Source organism: Agelaius phoeniceus, chromosome 1 (assembly GCF_051311805.1).
Source record: "Agelaius phoeniceus isolate bAgePho1 chromosome 1, bAgePho1.hap1, whole genome shotgun sequence".
In the NCBI taxonomy this organism is placed as follows: Eukaryota; Metazoa; Chordata; class Aves; order Passeriformes; family Icteridae; genus Agelaius; species Agelaius phoeniceus.
This window is the reverse complement of record NC_135265.1, coordinates 31,947,132-31,963,121: the sequence shown is the minus strand read 5'-3', so window position 1 is coordinate 31,963,121 and position 15,990 is coordinate 31,947,132. Positions and strand designations below refer to the sequence as shown.

Genomic DNA, 15,990 nt, shown 5'->3' with positions numbered 1-15,990 from the left:
ATAGGAGGGTTTTATACTCACATCAAAAAGAATGATGTAGCCATTTCTCCATGAACTTTTGATTCCTACTTTAAAATATTTTATAAACACAGATATGCAATTGCTGCATAGCACAGCAAAGTCAAGATAATGATATGGAAAACCTTTTTTACAGCAACATCAGCATTACAGATTATTATTGTTATAACTTTCAATAGTGATACTAATCCCCTCTTCACCAATTCCCCTCCCCAGTAAACCCCATCTCAGCTGAATTTGTGCATACATGCATTTTTAAAAATTAGAATAGTGCCATACTACTTTCCCTCTGGTGCTGAAAGTCTAATATTAGAGAAAAACCTCAACCAGATATCTCAGACACACATGCCAGGTTTTCCAGCTTTCACTGTAACAAAGAGGCTGGGTTTTTTTCGATCAATGAAAATATTATGGGTTTCTGTAGCAAACATCTATAGAGTTGATGATTTGGGGCTTTAGAGTGCTTTTGTTCCATTTCTCAAGGGAAAAAAAAATAAAAAGGAGAAGAAGTGGAAGCTAAGTTGGTTGAAAGGCTTCTATTCTATACAGTTAGATGTTTACCTTATTGATAATCTTATATACTTCATAGGCAGCCCCACGTGCATTGGCCACACTCTCCAGGTTAGGAGCTGCCTGGCCCAGGGAGAACGCTCCGACAAGCACAGAGAAGAACACCTGTGGGAGACAGAGAGGAGCATTGCAATTAATGATTACATTAATGCCTACATGGGCACTAGAAAGACTTAACAGCTCTAGGTTATTCATCCCACCTTACAAACAGAGTCCAAGACAATCAAACTTGTTTTATTGAAAGTTAGGCAAGATGAATACCATTCAGTTGTTTTATACTAAGTGAGCCTCTAAGAGCTAATTTAGCAAGCATGTGGCAGAAAACAAAGACATCACTTATATAACTTTCCCTGAAGATAGAGAGCATTTTTCAAAGCTGCATTGCTGTACTTACAATTAACACGCGGCCAATGTCATAATGTGGATCCTCAGCAGTGAGCTTGGTCCCGTACCAAAATGCAAGGGCATAGGATCCAAAGATAAAAAATTGTGAAAGACCTAGGCATGTGTTAGTGGTAATGGATTTTTTCATTCCAACACGTTTAGCCATCTCTAAGTTAGCATCATATCTGAAAGTGAGTAAAAAACCCATTAATTTGACAGGTACCACATGCCATTCCGGTGAATACTTTCCAGTGCCCTGTTCTTAATTAACAGGATTTATGTAGGAAAAACAATTAAAATCCCAAAGAGAACACAGGGTAGGGTTTTTTTTGTTTTGGGTTTTTTTTTTTTTTTTTTGGTGTGGTGTTTTTTTTTATAGAGGACTATTAGGGAGGTAATTAATTTGAATAAATTTGCTCTGACATATACCAAAAATATTGACATAATGGAAAATGCAATAGCACTCTTGAACTCATTGTTTCCATTAATCCTGAAAGGAAACCTTTAAAAGGTTTTAGCAGCAGTGTTCATCAGAAAGATAAAAGTTAGTTGTCCACATTTAAAACAAGCAAAATAAAAAGCAAATCCTCCAAAAACCCCAGGCAATAGAGAAGGAGAAAAATGAGAGCTCCCTCCAAATGGGAACTTGTTCTCTTACTGGCCATTTTGGGATGTCAAGTATTTTTCCCTTAGGTCAGTTTACTGATTAACATATATAACCAGTGGACACAGAAGATCAGTGTAGAGACTAACAAGTTCAACTAGAGAATTATTTTTTCCAAGGATGGTTCAAATTAATTCCATAGTTTTCAACAAATAGCTTTCATTTACTCAAGCTCTTTATGCAAACTGTAGCCTAGGAATAGTGTAACTTTCTACCCATAATCAACATGGTCAGTAGCTTGCACTCTTTTCCCAGTACATATTTTCAATAAAGTACAACCCCATTATAGGAAAACATGCAATTCATTCAGCTGGGAAGCAATCTTAAAAAAAACTGCATTCATTTTGTTCATGTAAATTTCTAAGATGCCACCAGTGCTGTATTTTTTAGTCAAACATATTGAAATATTTTGACTTGATTGTGCTCTTAAAACCAGGCCCTAAGTTTGAGTCAGCAGCATCATAGTTCTTCCAGGGAAATGGGTACTGCATTTAAGTAGTGTGATAAATACAGGTGATCACTCAAATACTGAAGAAAAGCCAAGCCACTGCCAGAAACTGAAGGTGACTGAAGATCCCTTGCAAGAGTAAACTTTTGCTGTCAGTGGAAGCTCTGTGCAGTGAAAGGATGCTTTTCCTAACTCTGAGGTCAGCATTCAAGAGCTGTGTAGGAGTCACAATCCACTATCTGAAAAATGCACTCCCTGGTAGGAGCTTGTCCCTAGTAGAAGATATTCCTAGGGGAGCCACTATGTTTGTTTGGGCTTTTTAGTATAAATGGAAGTAGAACTGTAGAAGAGGCTGACTGGTCAATCATAAAAAGGAAAGGCCTTACTTGACTCAGGTATCAGTTATTTTGTCTTTAGACAAAGTATTTTGAATTAATATTGACAGGTCCTGTCATTTAATTTTCAGACACTGGTAATTGCAGAATATGGGGAGAAGGGCAGGGGGCAACTTATCTGTGTCATCCTATGGCTTTTTTTTGCCTTTACTGTGCAAACAGGAACAGTCCAAATACTGTTGCATGTTAAAAACAAATTCCAGTAAGAAGAAGACAGGGCTATAAGATAGTCAGAGCTCAGTCCCTGGAAGCAAATAGAGGAGCAGGCCATAGGAGCCTAAGCTAGGGTTGACACCACCTTAAAAATTCTGCACAAGACAAAGGCAAACATGAGTTGAAAAAGATAGAAGAGTTTCATGGGGCATATGGATCAGGTCATCTGCTTTGCCTTTCCCAGCTGCATGGAATCAGTGATGCCTGGTGTTTATATAAAAAATGTATTGCTTATGCTTGTTGATATGCATCTGATATGCATGTCAAAAAGTTTGTGGCCAGCAACAATCATTTCACCTTGTATGTATGACTACGGCCAACACTGGGCAGCTACACATGTCGTTTGCAAATCATTAAAGCTGCAAATCATTGTAAAAGGCAGTAATGTATTTTTACCCAAGGCTGTTATCCAGTGTAGCTTAAAAATAAGCTCAGCAATCAAAGACCAGAGCAGTAGCACAAATGCTCTAGAAGATAAGCAACTTATTGCATGCTTTGCTGCATCTGACTCATGGGTAAAGGTAACCTTCCCACCACTTTCACATGCAGTTCAACTCCAGATCTCAATCAAAGGAGAAATTTTCATCTCTGCTGCAGTGACAACACCAAGTAGTCTGTATTCACTGACTAGGTCTATTTGCACACCTTCGTTTTCAGATTATTTGTTCACTTATAGAAAGACAAAATAACACAAAGGAGAATCTCATCCCTCTGCCCCTCCAAAAAAAAATCCCCACAAAACAAATCCACCACTAAATGTCCTTGCCATATTTTAAATATAGTTATTAATTTTAAAACTTACTTCTCTAATGCCTTTTGCTGTCCATTGAAAGCCACAACAGTCCTGATTGCTGTCAAAATTTCTTCTGCCACAGCTCCTGCTTTGGCATAAGCAGACAGCTCTTTAGCAGTAAGGGATGCCAGGAGCTGAAAAGTTGGAAAACAGCTGTTATTGCAGCCTACTGAGAGAATACACACACTGTCTTGGCGAATAACAACAATCCCACAAGGTGCACAAGACCAGACTCAGCAATGTGGGGGTCACCTCCTCCCCATGTCCTGAATTTCCCTTAAATAGAGTTCAATTTATCATTGTCTCCTCATTGCGATCAAAGGCTATGCAAACATCAGGTGAGCTTCCTGACTGATCTTCTTTCCTCCCAAGCCTACAAACTACACTGGGAAGAGTGAAGCAGGGAGTGCTCTTTCTAGAACACCAGCTGATATTGAAGTAAGCAAGAAAATCACATTATAGCCTCTAACATTCTTTTCCTTAGCTTATTTGTAATGCTTCAGGTAGGAAAACCCCATAAAATCATATAAATAGCCATTCAGGAGTATAAGCCATACACATTAATGTGGCCAATAGTGCATAAGGGGAAAGTTTTCCTATCTGAAAGGGAAACCTCTCCAGCCATTTCACAGATTTATATCACTTCAGTTTTCAGCAGCTGTATGTATCTGCATAGCTGTATAGATTTATTCTGTACATAGCATGAAACTTGGTAAATTATTTGCAAGAGATGTGGTACATGCATGTGCAGATGGAAAGAGGCTGAAAGGTATTTGCACTAGGAGGGAAAAGTGAGGGCTTCCCCAGTGCTTGCCATGAGGAAATTGCTGTGCCAGAAAGATGCTCTGATGGAGATTACCCTCATGCAACATGGCATGAGGACAGGATATGCAGACAGAAGGAACACAACTTACAGGAGTGTGCTTGGGAACCCAGAGAAAGGCTGGAGGAAGAGTAGAAATCAAAGTAAGAGAGGGGCCAACCTCCCAACTTAAAAAACACATTAGATTTCTCCCATTCTCTGCCCCTTTTCTGTGCATAAGAATTTTATGGTTTTTCTGGTTTCTTTGTTCAAAAATCCCCACACACTTACAGTTGACCAAACCGCTGCTGATGCAGCAAGAAGTGGGCTGACTGACATAACCACCAGAGTCAGCTTCCACCCGTAGATGAATCCTATAATGAGCCCTGACACAAACGTGGAAAAAAACTGCAGAAATATACTGATCTTGTCTCCGATGCCTTCACGGATGGTGTTGATGTCACTTTAAATAACAATAATAAAAAAATTGTTAGTATAGAGTGACTCTCATTTTGACGCCCTCCCCCTTTTCTTGCCGTGTGGCCTCATATCAGGAACTTTGCCATTTCCTAACTGGAAAAAGAAATTTTTCTGACCACAGCTACTGAACTGTACCATTAGGCTCTTCTGTAGCCAAAACACAGCAGAAACCTCCTGTTTTTAAATATTAATTTTCTGTATTCTCAACATTCTCTGCTGTATCTATGCCATGTCACTAGGTCACCAATGACCTAGTTTCCTCATCTGGCATCCAAATGGAGCAATATAAGTAAACAATCAAGCAGCCTCTTCATCCAACTTGACCATCTCTAAATGATTTCTTCTCCTCAGCTCTCTGACGCATTTTATGTTTGCAATTTTGGCTACTGACTCAGATGAAGAGCTACATCTACTCCATCATACCATTATTTGGAATAACCTCAATTTTTGTTACAAATTTCCTTCCTTATTTTCTCTTCCCAGAACACACAGATGTTAGAGTTGAGAGTGGTTTCATTTAAGCTTCTCATACACATTTCAAGACAGATCTGTGTGCGAAGTTACTATAAAATCCAGAAAAAAAAAGTATTAAAAAAAAAAAAAAAGTAGTGTTTACACATATAATCCCATAGCACAAGGGCATTACAGTCCTCACCCCTAAATCTATTTAAGTTTATGGAACAACTCCAAGGACTTTAACTGGCTAGATTGAATACTGCCTGAAATACAAGTACAAGCCGTACTTGTACAAGTACTGATACTGAAGTCCAGGCTCCTTTCCATTCAATTAAGTGTCAGCTTTTGGTGTGTATAAACTAGGTGGAGACAGCAGAACTATTTGTTTAGCAGTGGCTGAACATGTACTTCATGGACTTCAGAAAGCCAGTGTCAGGCATTTCATGAAAAAACCCCTTCCACTGCACATATCACAAACAGCACAAAGGAAGCTGAAAAGGATAATGAATTTCTCACTTTGAGTTGTAATATGTCACACTTTAGGTTTGTTAGATTTTTTTTTTGTTTTGTTTTTGTTTTTTTAAACTCTCTATAGGCTACTCTCCTGAGATAAATATCAGTTTACTTTTAAGTGCCATACTTGAGGGTGTGTGTATGTGTGCAAAAACCAAAACAGAGCCCTCACTCTGTCAGTCTGGTGTTCAGTGCTCCTATCTGGGTAGTATCAAACCAAGCCATCTCTTGATGGAGCACTGCAAAGAAGAACTTCTGCCGGATCCTTGCAGTTTGCCTTGTAGCAGTAACCAAAAATGTCCACACTTGGACGATGCTCAGGATCAACACAGCAAAGCCAATTCCCACGTAGTAGTAAGCAAACCTGGGATAAGGGAATAAAAGCCCATGTGATCAAACTGTAGCTCATGAGAGAAGTTAGACACACAGAGCAGCAACTAGTCTTCATTAATCACACCAAAGTAAATACTGGAGCTTGTGGTGCATTATTGGGAAGGCAAACATGGCTTCTTCTCAAACAGATAACACAGTAAAAGAAAACCCTCTAATACATTATTAACAGGATAACTACAGACCCTTACTTTGTCATTTCACCTTCTATATCCACACCTGGATCTGATGGGCAGCTGGAATTGTTTACTGAAGTATCTGTGAAAAGGAAATAAAAAGCAGGAATATTTGTAGAAGTGCTATATAGAGGAACTGATTCATGACAATATGGGCTCTTCAAGTTTGGGTATGCTTTGTATTTTGCAAGTGGAGAGTCTTGCAATACAAACTTAAATACAAAATTATTTGGCAAATACACATTTATTTTTAAGCAATTAATGATAACTGAGGTTGATTGTACTCCCTGCTATCTTAACAAAGTCAAAGTACATTCATAAAGTGCACATCCAATGCTTTGGTTTTGTCCTGGTGTAGTCATTAAAGATGGATTGAAATGCCTGGGTTATTTCCAGCAGGATGAGTGTTGCTCATAATATGCTTCCTTAGATATGTAGAGTCAGTGTATAGTCTGGGGGGAAAGAAGAATCTTAGACTCAGTAGCAAAGCACAGCCAATATGTAGAGAAATTTAATTTAAACTTTTTACCATTGGATTGCACGCCACTTAGCACAAAGCTGTTTGTCATCTCTCCAAAGATAATGATCATAAGTGGCATTCCAGTACCATTTGCAGCCGCTGCAACCAAACCAACTATCATCAACAGGACATCCACCCCATCAGCATAGCGAAACTATGTAAGCATTAGAAAGAAAAAAAAAAAAAGAGAGAGAAAAGTGACATTACACCTGACAGTTCATGCATTTGCTACAGTACAGCAGACTTGCAGAACATGCTCCATCCACATATTCTAAGTAGCAGCACTCCAGTTGAAGGTAAACTTTGTAGTAGTGCAACACATCTTTAAATTAGTACCCAGGCTGCTAAGAGAACGCTGGCAGGACACAGATTCTTTGTCTGGGAAAAAACTACATGCTTGCAAGTGATGATGACCTTTGTAGAATATATTGTATTTTGTGTTCCATTGAGTTACATATTTACTAAGATAATGCCTCTACTATGTAAACAAAAGTGAGTTATTGACCAGCACCTGGCTTATACCTACCAGTAGAAAACGTTTTTAGCAGAGATAGATTGTACCTTAAGACTTGTCTACCCCTGAAGCTTTGTTTTGTTTGAGGAAGGGTGTGAATTTAAACTGCTATAGATATCCCAGGATGTGGTTAATCCGAAATCAGAGCATTTTATTCCTGACTGCCCTGACCATCTCAAAAAGTGTAAACATATATGAAATCAAACACAGAAGAATAAAACTTTTCTTGTTTCAGAGTAATCAAGTCCACATGCAAGAGCTATTTTGTTTGGGAATAGCTGTCTTACAGAAAACTGCCACAAAACCATAATCACTGGTTTTCAGAGAGCAGGTGTAGAATCAGTAGTCCTCAAGCTTCTTCTCCAATTTTTGGTTGCCTATGAATTGTCATTCATAAAAAACTCACAATGTCAAATAAAGAAAAGAAAGTATAAAGCAGATCATTAGACAGGACACTAACCAACTCAAGAATGCCAACCATTCGTTTCTCTGGCTTCTCATCTTCCTTCCTAGAGTAAAGTACAAAAGACTAAGATGAGGGATTTTTTAGCAAACCTATATTAAGCTCTTCTCCTCCTTCCCCTGCACTTCTGACATCCCCATACACCCAGGTAACTTAAAGCTAAAAAAATACATACATTTCCTTCTTGGGCTTTGACCGGTCAATTTGTTCTACATGTTCTTCATGCTGGAAAGAAGGATCATCACACCCCTTGTATCCAGATTCTGTGAAATAAAAAGGCTTTCTTAGCATACTAATCCATCTATCATACTACCTTCTTGTGTCTTTCACTGCTGATTCTTTTGCATTTAAATACTAGTTTTTTCTCATGTTCTTGGGAGGAAGTTTCAAGAAAAAATCACCAGGTTCTTTCTCTTCAGTTCATCTTTATTCCTAGAAAAAGCTTCCATGTCCATTTCTGAGATGGAAACAACATTTTTATAATTACGATGTATTTATCCAGAAAGATTATCAAAGACTAAAAGAAAGTCTTTGATAAGATTATCAAAGACTAAAAGAAAAGGAAAGTTAATTCTTCCTTCAAATACCTGCACAACTCAATACAAATTAGAAGTCCTTACAAAATTGCTTATAGTGAAGGTTATAATTGCTGTAGGTAATACAGAATAGGTGGCAGTTAACTAAAGAATCATGTCCTTGACTCTAATAAACATCTTCACTATTCGATTGCAGTAGTTGTTACATGTCCCACTTCCTTTGTGCTGGCTGGGAGCTCCAGAAAGTTAGATGAAAGCATAATCCTACCCAGGAAGCTTATAGTTCTAAATGCATCAAATAAGACATAAAAACATATGTAAAGAAACAGATGAGTAACCACAGTGGGGAGCCACCTGTAAAACAAAAAGAGACAAGGTGCTCCCCATACCAGCCACTCCCAATTTACATTTATCTTAACTTTCGCTGTTGACTCACAATGAATAGAATTTTTACCTATTGTTTTAAGGTTAGTTGGCCTACAATGGCTGTTTGAGACAACAATTTGAAAGCAATAACGTTCTTCCAGCTTACCTCAGGAGAATTTTCATGCCCAGGCTAGGACTCTCCTGAATAGTTTTACAAATGCAAACCAATTTTGTTGAACTTGATGGAATGATTCACACAAAAAATATTTTATAGGTGTGGCTTCAATTCACTCATTCATAGGAAACTCATCACCTACAAAATCACTATGGCAATCAGGAGAGCTTTACAAACATTCTTTAGATTCAAATCTGTGGAGCACCACCCCATGTGGTGTTCCTTCTTACCAGGATCAGAGAGGTTCTGTTCTGTGGAATTTGCAGAATAGTCCTTCATGGTTCTTTTTATTGTGTGCTTATGAGAGAGTCACATTAGAACCTGCAATAAGCCCCCCCCAACAAAACACTTTGATTTAGTAAATATTTAAAGACTTCATATCTGTGGATTTTTCCATTACTCATCACATTTTGGTCTAAACATGATTCTACCTAAATAGAAAGACTAGAAAAAGAAAAAAAGGTAACAGCATGAAAAAATAAGTACTAGTAGTGAGATATTAAGAACAGTGCACAGTATTACTAAGCAACTTAGGTCAGTAGCCTGTTTTAGTAGTCTTTTATGATAAATCCTGAAATTACCAACTTAAAAGTTACTGTAAACAATCTATTTCAGAATAGATGATTTCCCTCATTACCTTATGTTTATTTAGACCTAAACGAACAGCCATAACATGGTCACAAGTACAATGATAAGACCTGTACTTGTTATGCCATGTTATGCTAGGATGCATTTAGAGGCAGTAAAGAACTGATGCTCTTAGTTTCCCCCAGGCTTCTCTTCCTAATCTATCAAATATACCGGTTTAAAAGAAAAAAAAAAGAACAACAACAACAAAATCCCTAGCAAGAAGCTGCACATGAATCTGATGAAGCCTAAAACAACATTGATAAGAAAATGCTTAATCAATCTCAGATAAAGTGGAAAAAAAAAAGAAAAAAAGCCAAAACCCAAAACCGACAACAAACACCTGTTCGCTTTCTGGCTGTGCTTTCCCCCTCTCGTTATTTCAGCTCACCTTCACAGCCTGCCCGCGTAGGTGGCTGCGGCCCCGACGGCGCGGTCCCCGCAGGGCGGGTCCGCAGCGCCCGTCCCGGGCTTTATAGCGGCGGCACCGCCCGCCCGCCCGCGGCTCGGGTTGCGGATGGAGGTCGGCGCCGCGGCCGGGCAGAGCCGCTCTCGGCTCGCCGTGCAGACAGATGAAGGTCAGTGCCGCAGCCGGGCAGAGCCGCCCAGGATGAGGGGCCTGCAGAGGGATGCCGGCCGGCTCCTGCCCTCTGTCGCCTTTCGGAAGCCGCCCGAGGGTGTGCGAGCCTGCAAAGCGCGCAGGGAGAGCCCATCAGCCCCTTGCCGCAGCACTGCTTCTGTCCTGACTCCTACAGAATAGTTAATCTTATAAGGGGACCACTGGATGTCATCTGGCCCAACCTCCCTGCTCTAGTGGTCATCTAGAGGACATAAGGTAGGATTAATAGGTACAGACATATTTTGAATATTCCCAGTGAAGGAGGACTCCACAGCCTCTCTGGGAAACCTGTTGGAGTGCTTGATCACCTGCACAATGCAGAAGTTCTTCCACATGTTGAGGTGGAACTTTCTGTGTTCAACTTTTTTCTTCTTGCCCTTTACCCTATTGCCTGGCATCACTGAGAAGAGATGCTCTGTCCTCTTGGCACCAGATACTCACAGGCAGTGATGAGATCCCTCTCAAGCTAACCAGGACCAGCTCCCTCAGCCTTTCCTCATAAGTTGAGGTGCCCCGGCACTCTCATCATCCTCATTGCCTTACACTGGACCTGCTCCAGAAGCACCATGTCTCTCTTATGCTGAGAAACCCAGAACTGGACACAGAGTCTCACCATTACTAAAACTAGATTAATTTAAATCTAGAATACTCTGTTGCTAAGCAGAGATGAAGGGGTATTTGGAGAGCTGCTTGTCCAGGGAAACATTCAGATTTGGGAAAGTTATCTGCAAGGTCCTGTCAAATTTGTGAAATTACATCACTGCACTTGGAGAATTTCAAATAAGACTGAAGATATGCTGGTGAATTTCAACTAAGAATTGTTATTAAATAAAGGCTTTTCTGTTCCACTTCTAAATGACATGACAACTGAAACCAGCTAAATTCAAAATTGTTTTTAGAGAAACTAAGCAACGTGTTTTGCTTATTTGGTTCTCACCTGTTCCCAACAATTTGTGTGGGGTTTTTTTCAGAAATAAGACTTGGTTTGGGCTAGTTGAGAGGGTGGTGGTTGGCTTTGTTGATGTCTTTTTTTTCTCCCTTCTGAAGAAATCAGGTAAAGAAATCAGGTTTTCTGCACGAGCTTAAAAAATAACAGTTTTTCAGCTTCTCCACTGGTACATATTATAATCGATATACTTTGCTTTCAGTAATGCCTCTAGGGATTATGGTATATAAACTCCTACTTGTTCTTCCATCCACCAAATGCCGGTATCCCAGAGAAGACTCCCAGATATTTAAACTAGTTACTCTGCTGAAATTTTTCTCAAGCAACAAGATCAAGGCTTGGCCCAATTTAAGTTTCTCTTGGCCACCTCCCACTAAGTATTCAGATTATGTTTGTGTTACATTCATTGGTCATGATGCTCTGAAAGAACCTCAGAAGAAAATGTGTTATTGGGTGTTATTGTCTCCTGCTCACTGGAACCCTGTATGTTCAGGTAGAGTCAAATTCCTGCATGTCAGACCTATGACTGTTTCTGTACTTTCTTATCCCATTAGCATTAGCTAGGATTTATATTACTTATATTTTATATTACTTGCATATATCTATATATGTAGTTTATATTAGCCTGGAGAAAAGGAAGTACAGGGAGCCTTGTCTTTCTCTACAACTACCTGAAAGGAGATTGTGGCAAGGTGTGCATCTGCCTCTTTTCCCAAATAAGTGACAGGATGAGGAAGTGGCCTTCAGTTGTGCCAGAGGAGGTTTCGTTTGGATATTATGAAAAAATATCATCACCAATGTTGTCAAACACTGGAATAGGCTGCCCAGGGAAGTTATTTTGTCACTATCCCCGAAGGCATTTAAGATATGTGCAGCTGTGGCACTTAGGAACATGGTTTAGTAGCAGATTTGACACTGTTGGGTTAGCAGTCTGACTCAATGATCTTAGAGGTCTTTAGGTCTTTTCAAACCTAAACGGTTCTGTGATCCTGTGGCTCAGTGTTAAGCTTACATTATGCACATACACATCTATTCTTTGCTTCAAAAAATTAAGAAGGCCTTTGGCTTTTGCTGCCATAAAGAAGACGAGTTTACAGATTTTTGGAAGAGACAGAAACACCAAGGTGAAATTACTTTCCTGTCCCAGCCTCAGACTTCACAATTTTATGGAGTATTTCCTTAACCAAAGGTAACAAGTTTTCTTGTTACTCACCTCAACGAGAGTGAGAACATCTCCTTACCACATCTCACATTTTTATTTAAACCGCTTATAAACTATTATTTTCAGAAGAAACTATCTTTGCCTATAAAATTTTTGATGAAAGGGACATCCCACCTGGAAAGCAAACTCCTGGTGTGAGATTGAGAGCACATAGACTGCAAAGTAGATGAATGGAGGTAGCATGAACCCAAAAAAGTCACTAGGACTCTATTTCAGAGCTATGCAATACTCACAGATGGTGTTCAGCATCACTGGCAGCTAGGGAGTGTTTAATACCTCCAAAACACAGACACTTTCACTTTTCAAAGCTTCATTATTAGTTATTCACACACAGTAAAAACAAAGTTGTTACAATCACAATTCAGATCCATTGGTCTGCACTCCACAGGCCTGGCAAGAAAGAGCCTGAGTTCCCCTGCATAGAAAAGTTGGTCCAAAAAGGGTGTGGGAGAAGAGCAAAGAACTGATCATGCAGAAAAAAGAATCACAGGGTCTTGAGCAGGAATTTGTTTCCTTCTCTCTTCCTCCTCTCCCCATTTCTTCTCTTGGAGGGGATGATATGCTCTATGCAAGTTAATGAGCATCTTCAAAGGGCGAAGAATCCCACCCAAGCTATAAACAGAGATTAAACAGAAAATTACAAAAGAAGGAATAAGAAATGGTCTCCTGGAAAAATGTTCCCCATCAAACCTACTGAGAAACATGAGCTTGTAGTCTAGCTACAGCTAACCACTCTATGCTTAAGTTAAAAATAAACCAGCGTATTCTGATATCCTTGCAGAAGCAAACATTCTGGACTAAAATACACATGTAAAACAGAGAAGACTCCCATCAATAGAAGGGAGAGGAGCAACACAAAAAAATCCAGTTTACAATTTTGCCTTTGTAATTTTGAGATGAACACATTATGATAAAAATATCATAATGCAATTTGGAGAAGAAATACTATTCTTCCTTTATCCAAAAATATCTTCTATCTTTGGAAAATAATATATGCATCTGAGAAATATTCTATCCCAAATAGCCAATATACACCTATGTCTCCATGTGTTTGTTTCATCTGTCCAAGCACTGTCACTGACAGGAAGAGCAACATTAAACACAATTGAATATAATCAATTAACACAATCCATAACAGACTAGAAAATGTATCTACTTAAAAAAACTATTATCCATAAGCACATCTTTAAAAACAAGCAAACCAAACACCCTACCAGAAACACCCTGTTACACAAGCTGAAAATGAAGACTTGTTTCCCCAAGAAAACCATTTACCCTGAAAAGAATGCAACACGGGGTGTGCAGAACCAAGTGACACCCAACTTTACTGAAACATTTCCTCAAAATGACAGTCAAGTACAAAGAAGGTGTATTGTATTATACAGGTATCGGAGCTCCTAATCACTTTGTGATTTCTCCAGCAGATGAGAAGAACACCAGCAAGACATCTTTCTGCACTCAGAAACCTCTACCTTAATTACAGCTCATTACCTTCATATTTGTAATTTACAGGCAGGACCTATAAACGACTGCGCTGCACTTTGGTTTTTGTTGCTTTGTGACTTTTGTTTATGCGACCTGAGATTCAGCCAGAAAGGACTTGACAGAATCACTTTAAGATAAGAAAGTTCTGGTTTCTTATTTATTTTTTGGCAATCAGACTAAAAATGGAAAATTGTTATTGTAGGGTTTGGGGATAATTTGTTATAATGCCCTCCCACATATCCACAGCAGTACAGTGACATTTGTATTGTACTGAAGCTCAACAGTAAAACTATTAGTAATCACTGGGAGTAGCTGTAGTCATGGCACAGTGCTTGGAATTAGGAGACTGGATTTTGGTGGGCATAAATGGAGTGTTTTAATTAAGGGAGCAGCCAGCGAAATGTTGTAATTCTCCAAAGTGAAACAATGTTGCAGTTATTCTGCTGCCACATTGGCAACTGCAGAGCTATTGGAGATTTGATGCAGTAAAAGGAGAAGGTCTGGGTAGAGGTGAATGTTGGAAGAATGAAACATCAGATAAAGAAATATGTTCCAACACTTGAACTTTACTGAAAATAACTGAACTATGTTATCCAGAAGTTCTAATGCTGTAACCAAGCAAAACTATTATTTGTGGTTTCCCAGAAACTGGGGAGCAGGAACACATCTGATTCTTTTAACTAAACATTAACATCAAAGATAGCTATTTATTTATAACAGTTTCTAAACAGAGCAACTTGCAAGAATTCATTAATGCTGAAATAGTTTTACAAGTTCTCTAGTACACATTTTCTCAAAGAATAAAAACAAGGAAACAATTTATTCTTGCCTGTGAAGTTTGTAGATCTCTTTTAGGTGACACTTAAGTGATAAGTGTGCAGAATTTGGTAGGATTACCATAATTCCTCTTGCCATAAAAAGAAAGTCAAGCCAGTGTGATTCATTGCTGTTTATAAAATAGAGATTTTTTTATTCTTTTTTCCTTCCAAGTAATAGAGTGAGATAAGTAGTAAGATCATATCAAGCAAAGAAGGCAGTCATTCTGCTGAAAACTTTGTATGCAAACTTTGTATGCTCTGAGCAAGAAAATTTCATACATTATGGAAATGGTGACTTAAGTTGGTAAAGATCTATGGAGATAATTGAGGAGACTGGATGTTGTTATACACTCATATTTCAGAAAGACAGGGAGGAAAGAAAGGGAAAGGGAAAGGGAGGAGGAACTGCCTTGTGTAGGCAGGTAATTAATTCTAGGGCCTTCCATCCTGTATGAGGAGAAAGACAGAACAATGAGCTATCAGTTCAGGAGTATTAAGTGGGCAACAGAGACAAGACATAAAAAAATGCCCCTTCAATTCTTGAAAAGTGCCAGGAACAGAATTTTCTTTCAAGAGTCAAAAGAAGTAACTGGAGATGGGCACTTCTTCATTTAATCCTGAGAAATTGAATGAGATCAAGGAAGGAGATTTCTATAAAAGAGATGGTGATATCCTGTAGTTCATTAGAAATAGTAGTATTAGTTCATTTTTAGTGAAAAAGAAAGGAATAATAACAGAATAAATGAAAGCTTGAATATAAGATAATTTTTACTCAATAGGATTATTGTTACTCACGGATAGGCAGCCTAAATGCAAAAAAGGATAAAAAGAGTTGGTAATTAATAGAAACTTTTTATGAACTTGAAACACAAATAAGAGAACATTTCATGCAGAAGCATGAGATTTTTGTGTAAGAATAATCTATCAATAAGCAGAAGCTGGGAAGGACTTTACAGGAAGCTTTTCTACAAAATAGCATTTGGGAGATGTACTGGAAGGAAAACTGAATAGAAGCCAATGCTGTCAAACTGGGATGAAAAAAACTGAAATTCTCAAAAGCACAGAGGAGTCACATGTGAAACATATGGAGTAGTCTTTTCTCTGTGTAGCACTGTCAAGTCCTGAGCTGGAATGCTGTGTCTAAATTTGGTTGTTTCAAGACAGATGTGGGTGATAGGAATTAAGGAAGAAAGTGAAACTGAAGGCATATGAAAGATATGACCCTTGAGGAAAGACAGATGGAATTTGGTTTCGTATGGTGGAAAATATGCAATCAATTCTAGAAAAATATGAAAGGCTGTTGCAAAACCAGTATAATCCAGTGTCTTCAGTATCTACTGTGTTACTGAATTACAATAAGAAAAAAAAATTAAACTGTGCTGGGCCAGATAACTAAT

At 38.7% G+C, this 15,990-nt stretch overlaps 1 protein-coding gene across 5 annotated transcripts in view; it reads right to left on the bottom strand.

The window, feature by feature from the left end:
* The window catches only part of ABCB5 (ATP binding cassette subfamily B member 5), a 34,536-nt gene extending 24,538 nt beyond the window's left edge, over window positions 1-9,998 (bottom strand). For 3 of the 5 annotated variants that reach the window (XM_054654670.2, XM_077175825.1, XM_077175831.1), the window contains exons 1-11: window positions 9,895-9,998; window positions 9,107-9,197; window positions 7,975-8,062; window positions 7,797-7,845; window positions 6,832-6,976; window positions 6,318-6,384; window positions 5,909-6,100; window positions 4,579-4,750; window positions 3,495-3,619; window positions 983-1,157; window positions 580-693 (exon numbers count right to left, since the gene is read on the bottom strand). In XM_054654670.2, coding sequence (XP_054510645.2) covers window positions 580-693; window positions 983-1,157; window positions 3,495-3,619; window positions 4,579-4,750; window positions 5,909-6,100; window positions 6,318-6,384; window positions 6,832-6,976; window positions 7,797-7,845; window positions 7,975-8,062; window positions 9,107-9,155 — 1,176 coding nt within the window. In that variant the 5' untranslated portion in view covers window positions 9,156-9,197; window positions 9,895-9,998. Of the gene's footprint in view, window positions 1-579; window positions 694-982; window positions 1,158-3,494; window positions 3,620-4,399; window positions 5,300-5,908; window positions 6,101-6,317; window positions 6,385-6,831; window positions 6,977-7,796; window positions 7,846-7,974; window positions 8,063-9,106; window positions 9,198-9,894 lie in introns of those variants that run through there. The other 2 variants (XM_077175819.1, XM_077175820.1) reach the window with 2 other exon arrangements.
* Window positions 9,999-15,990: the final 5,992 nt, after the last annotated feature.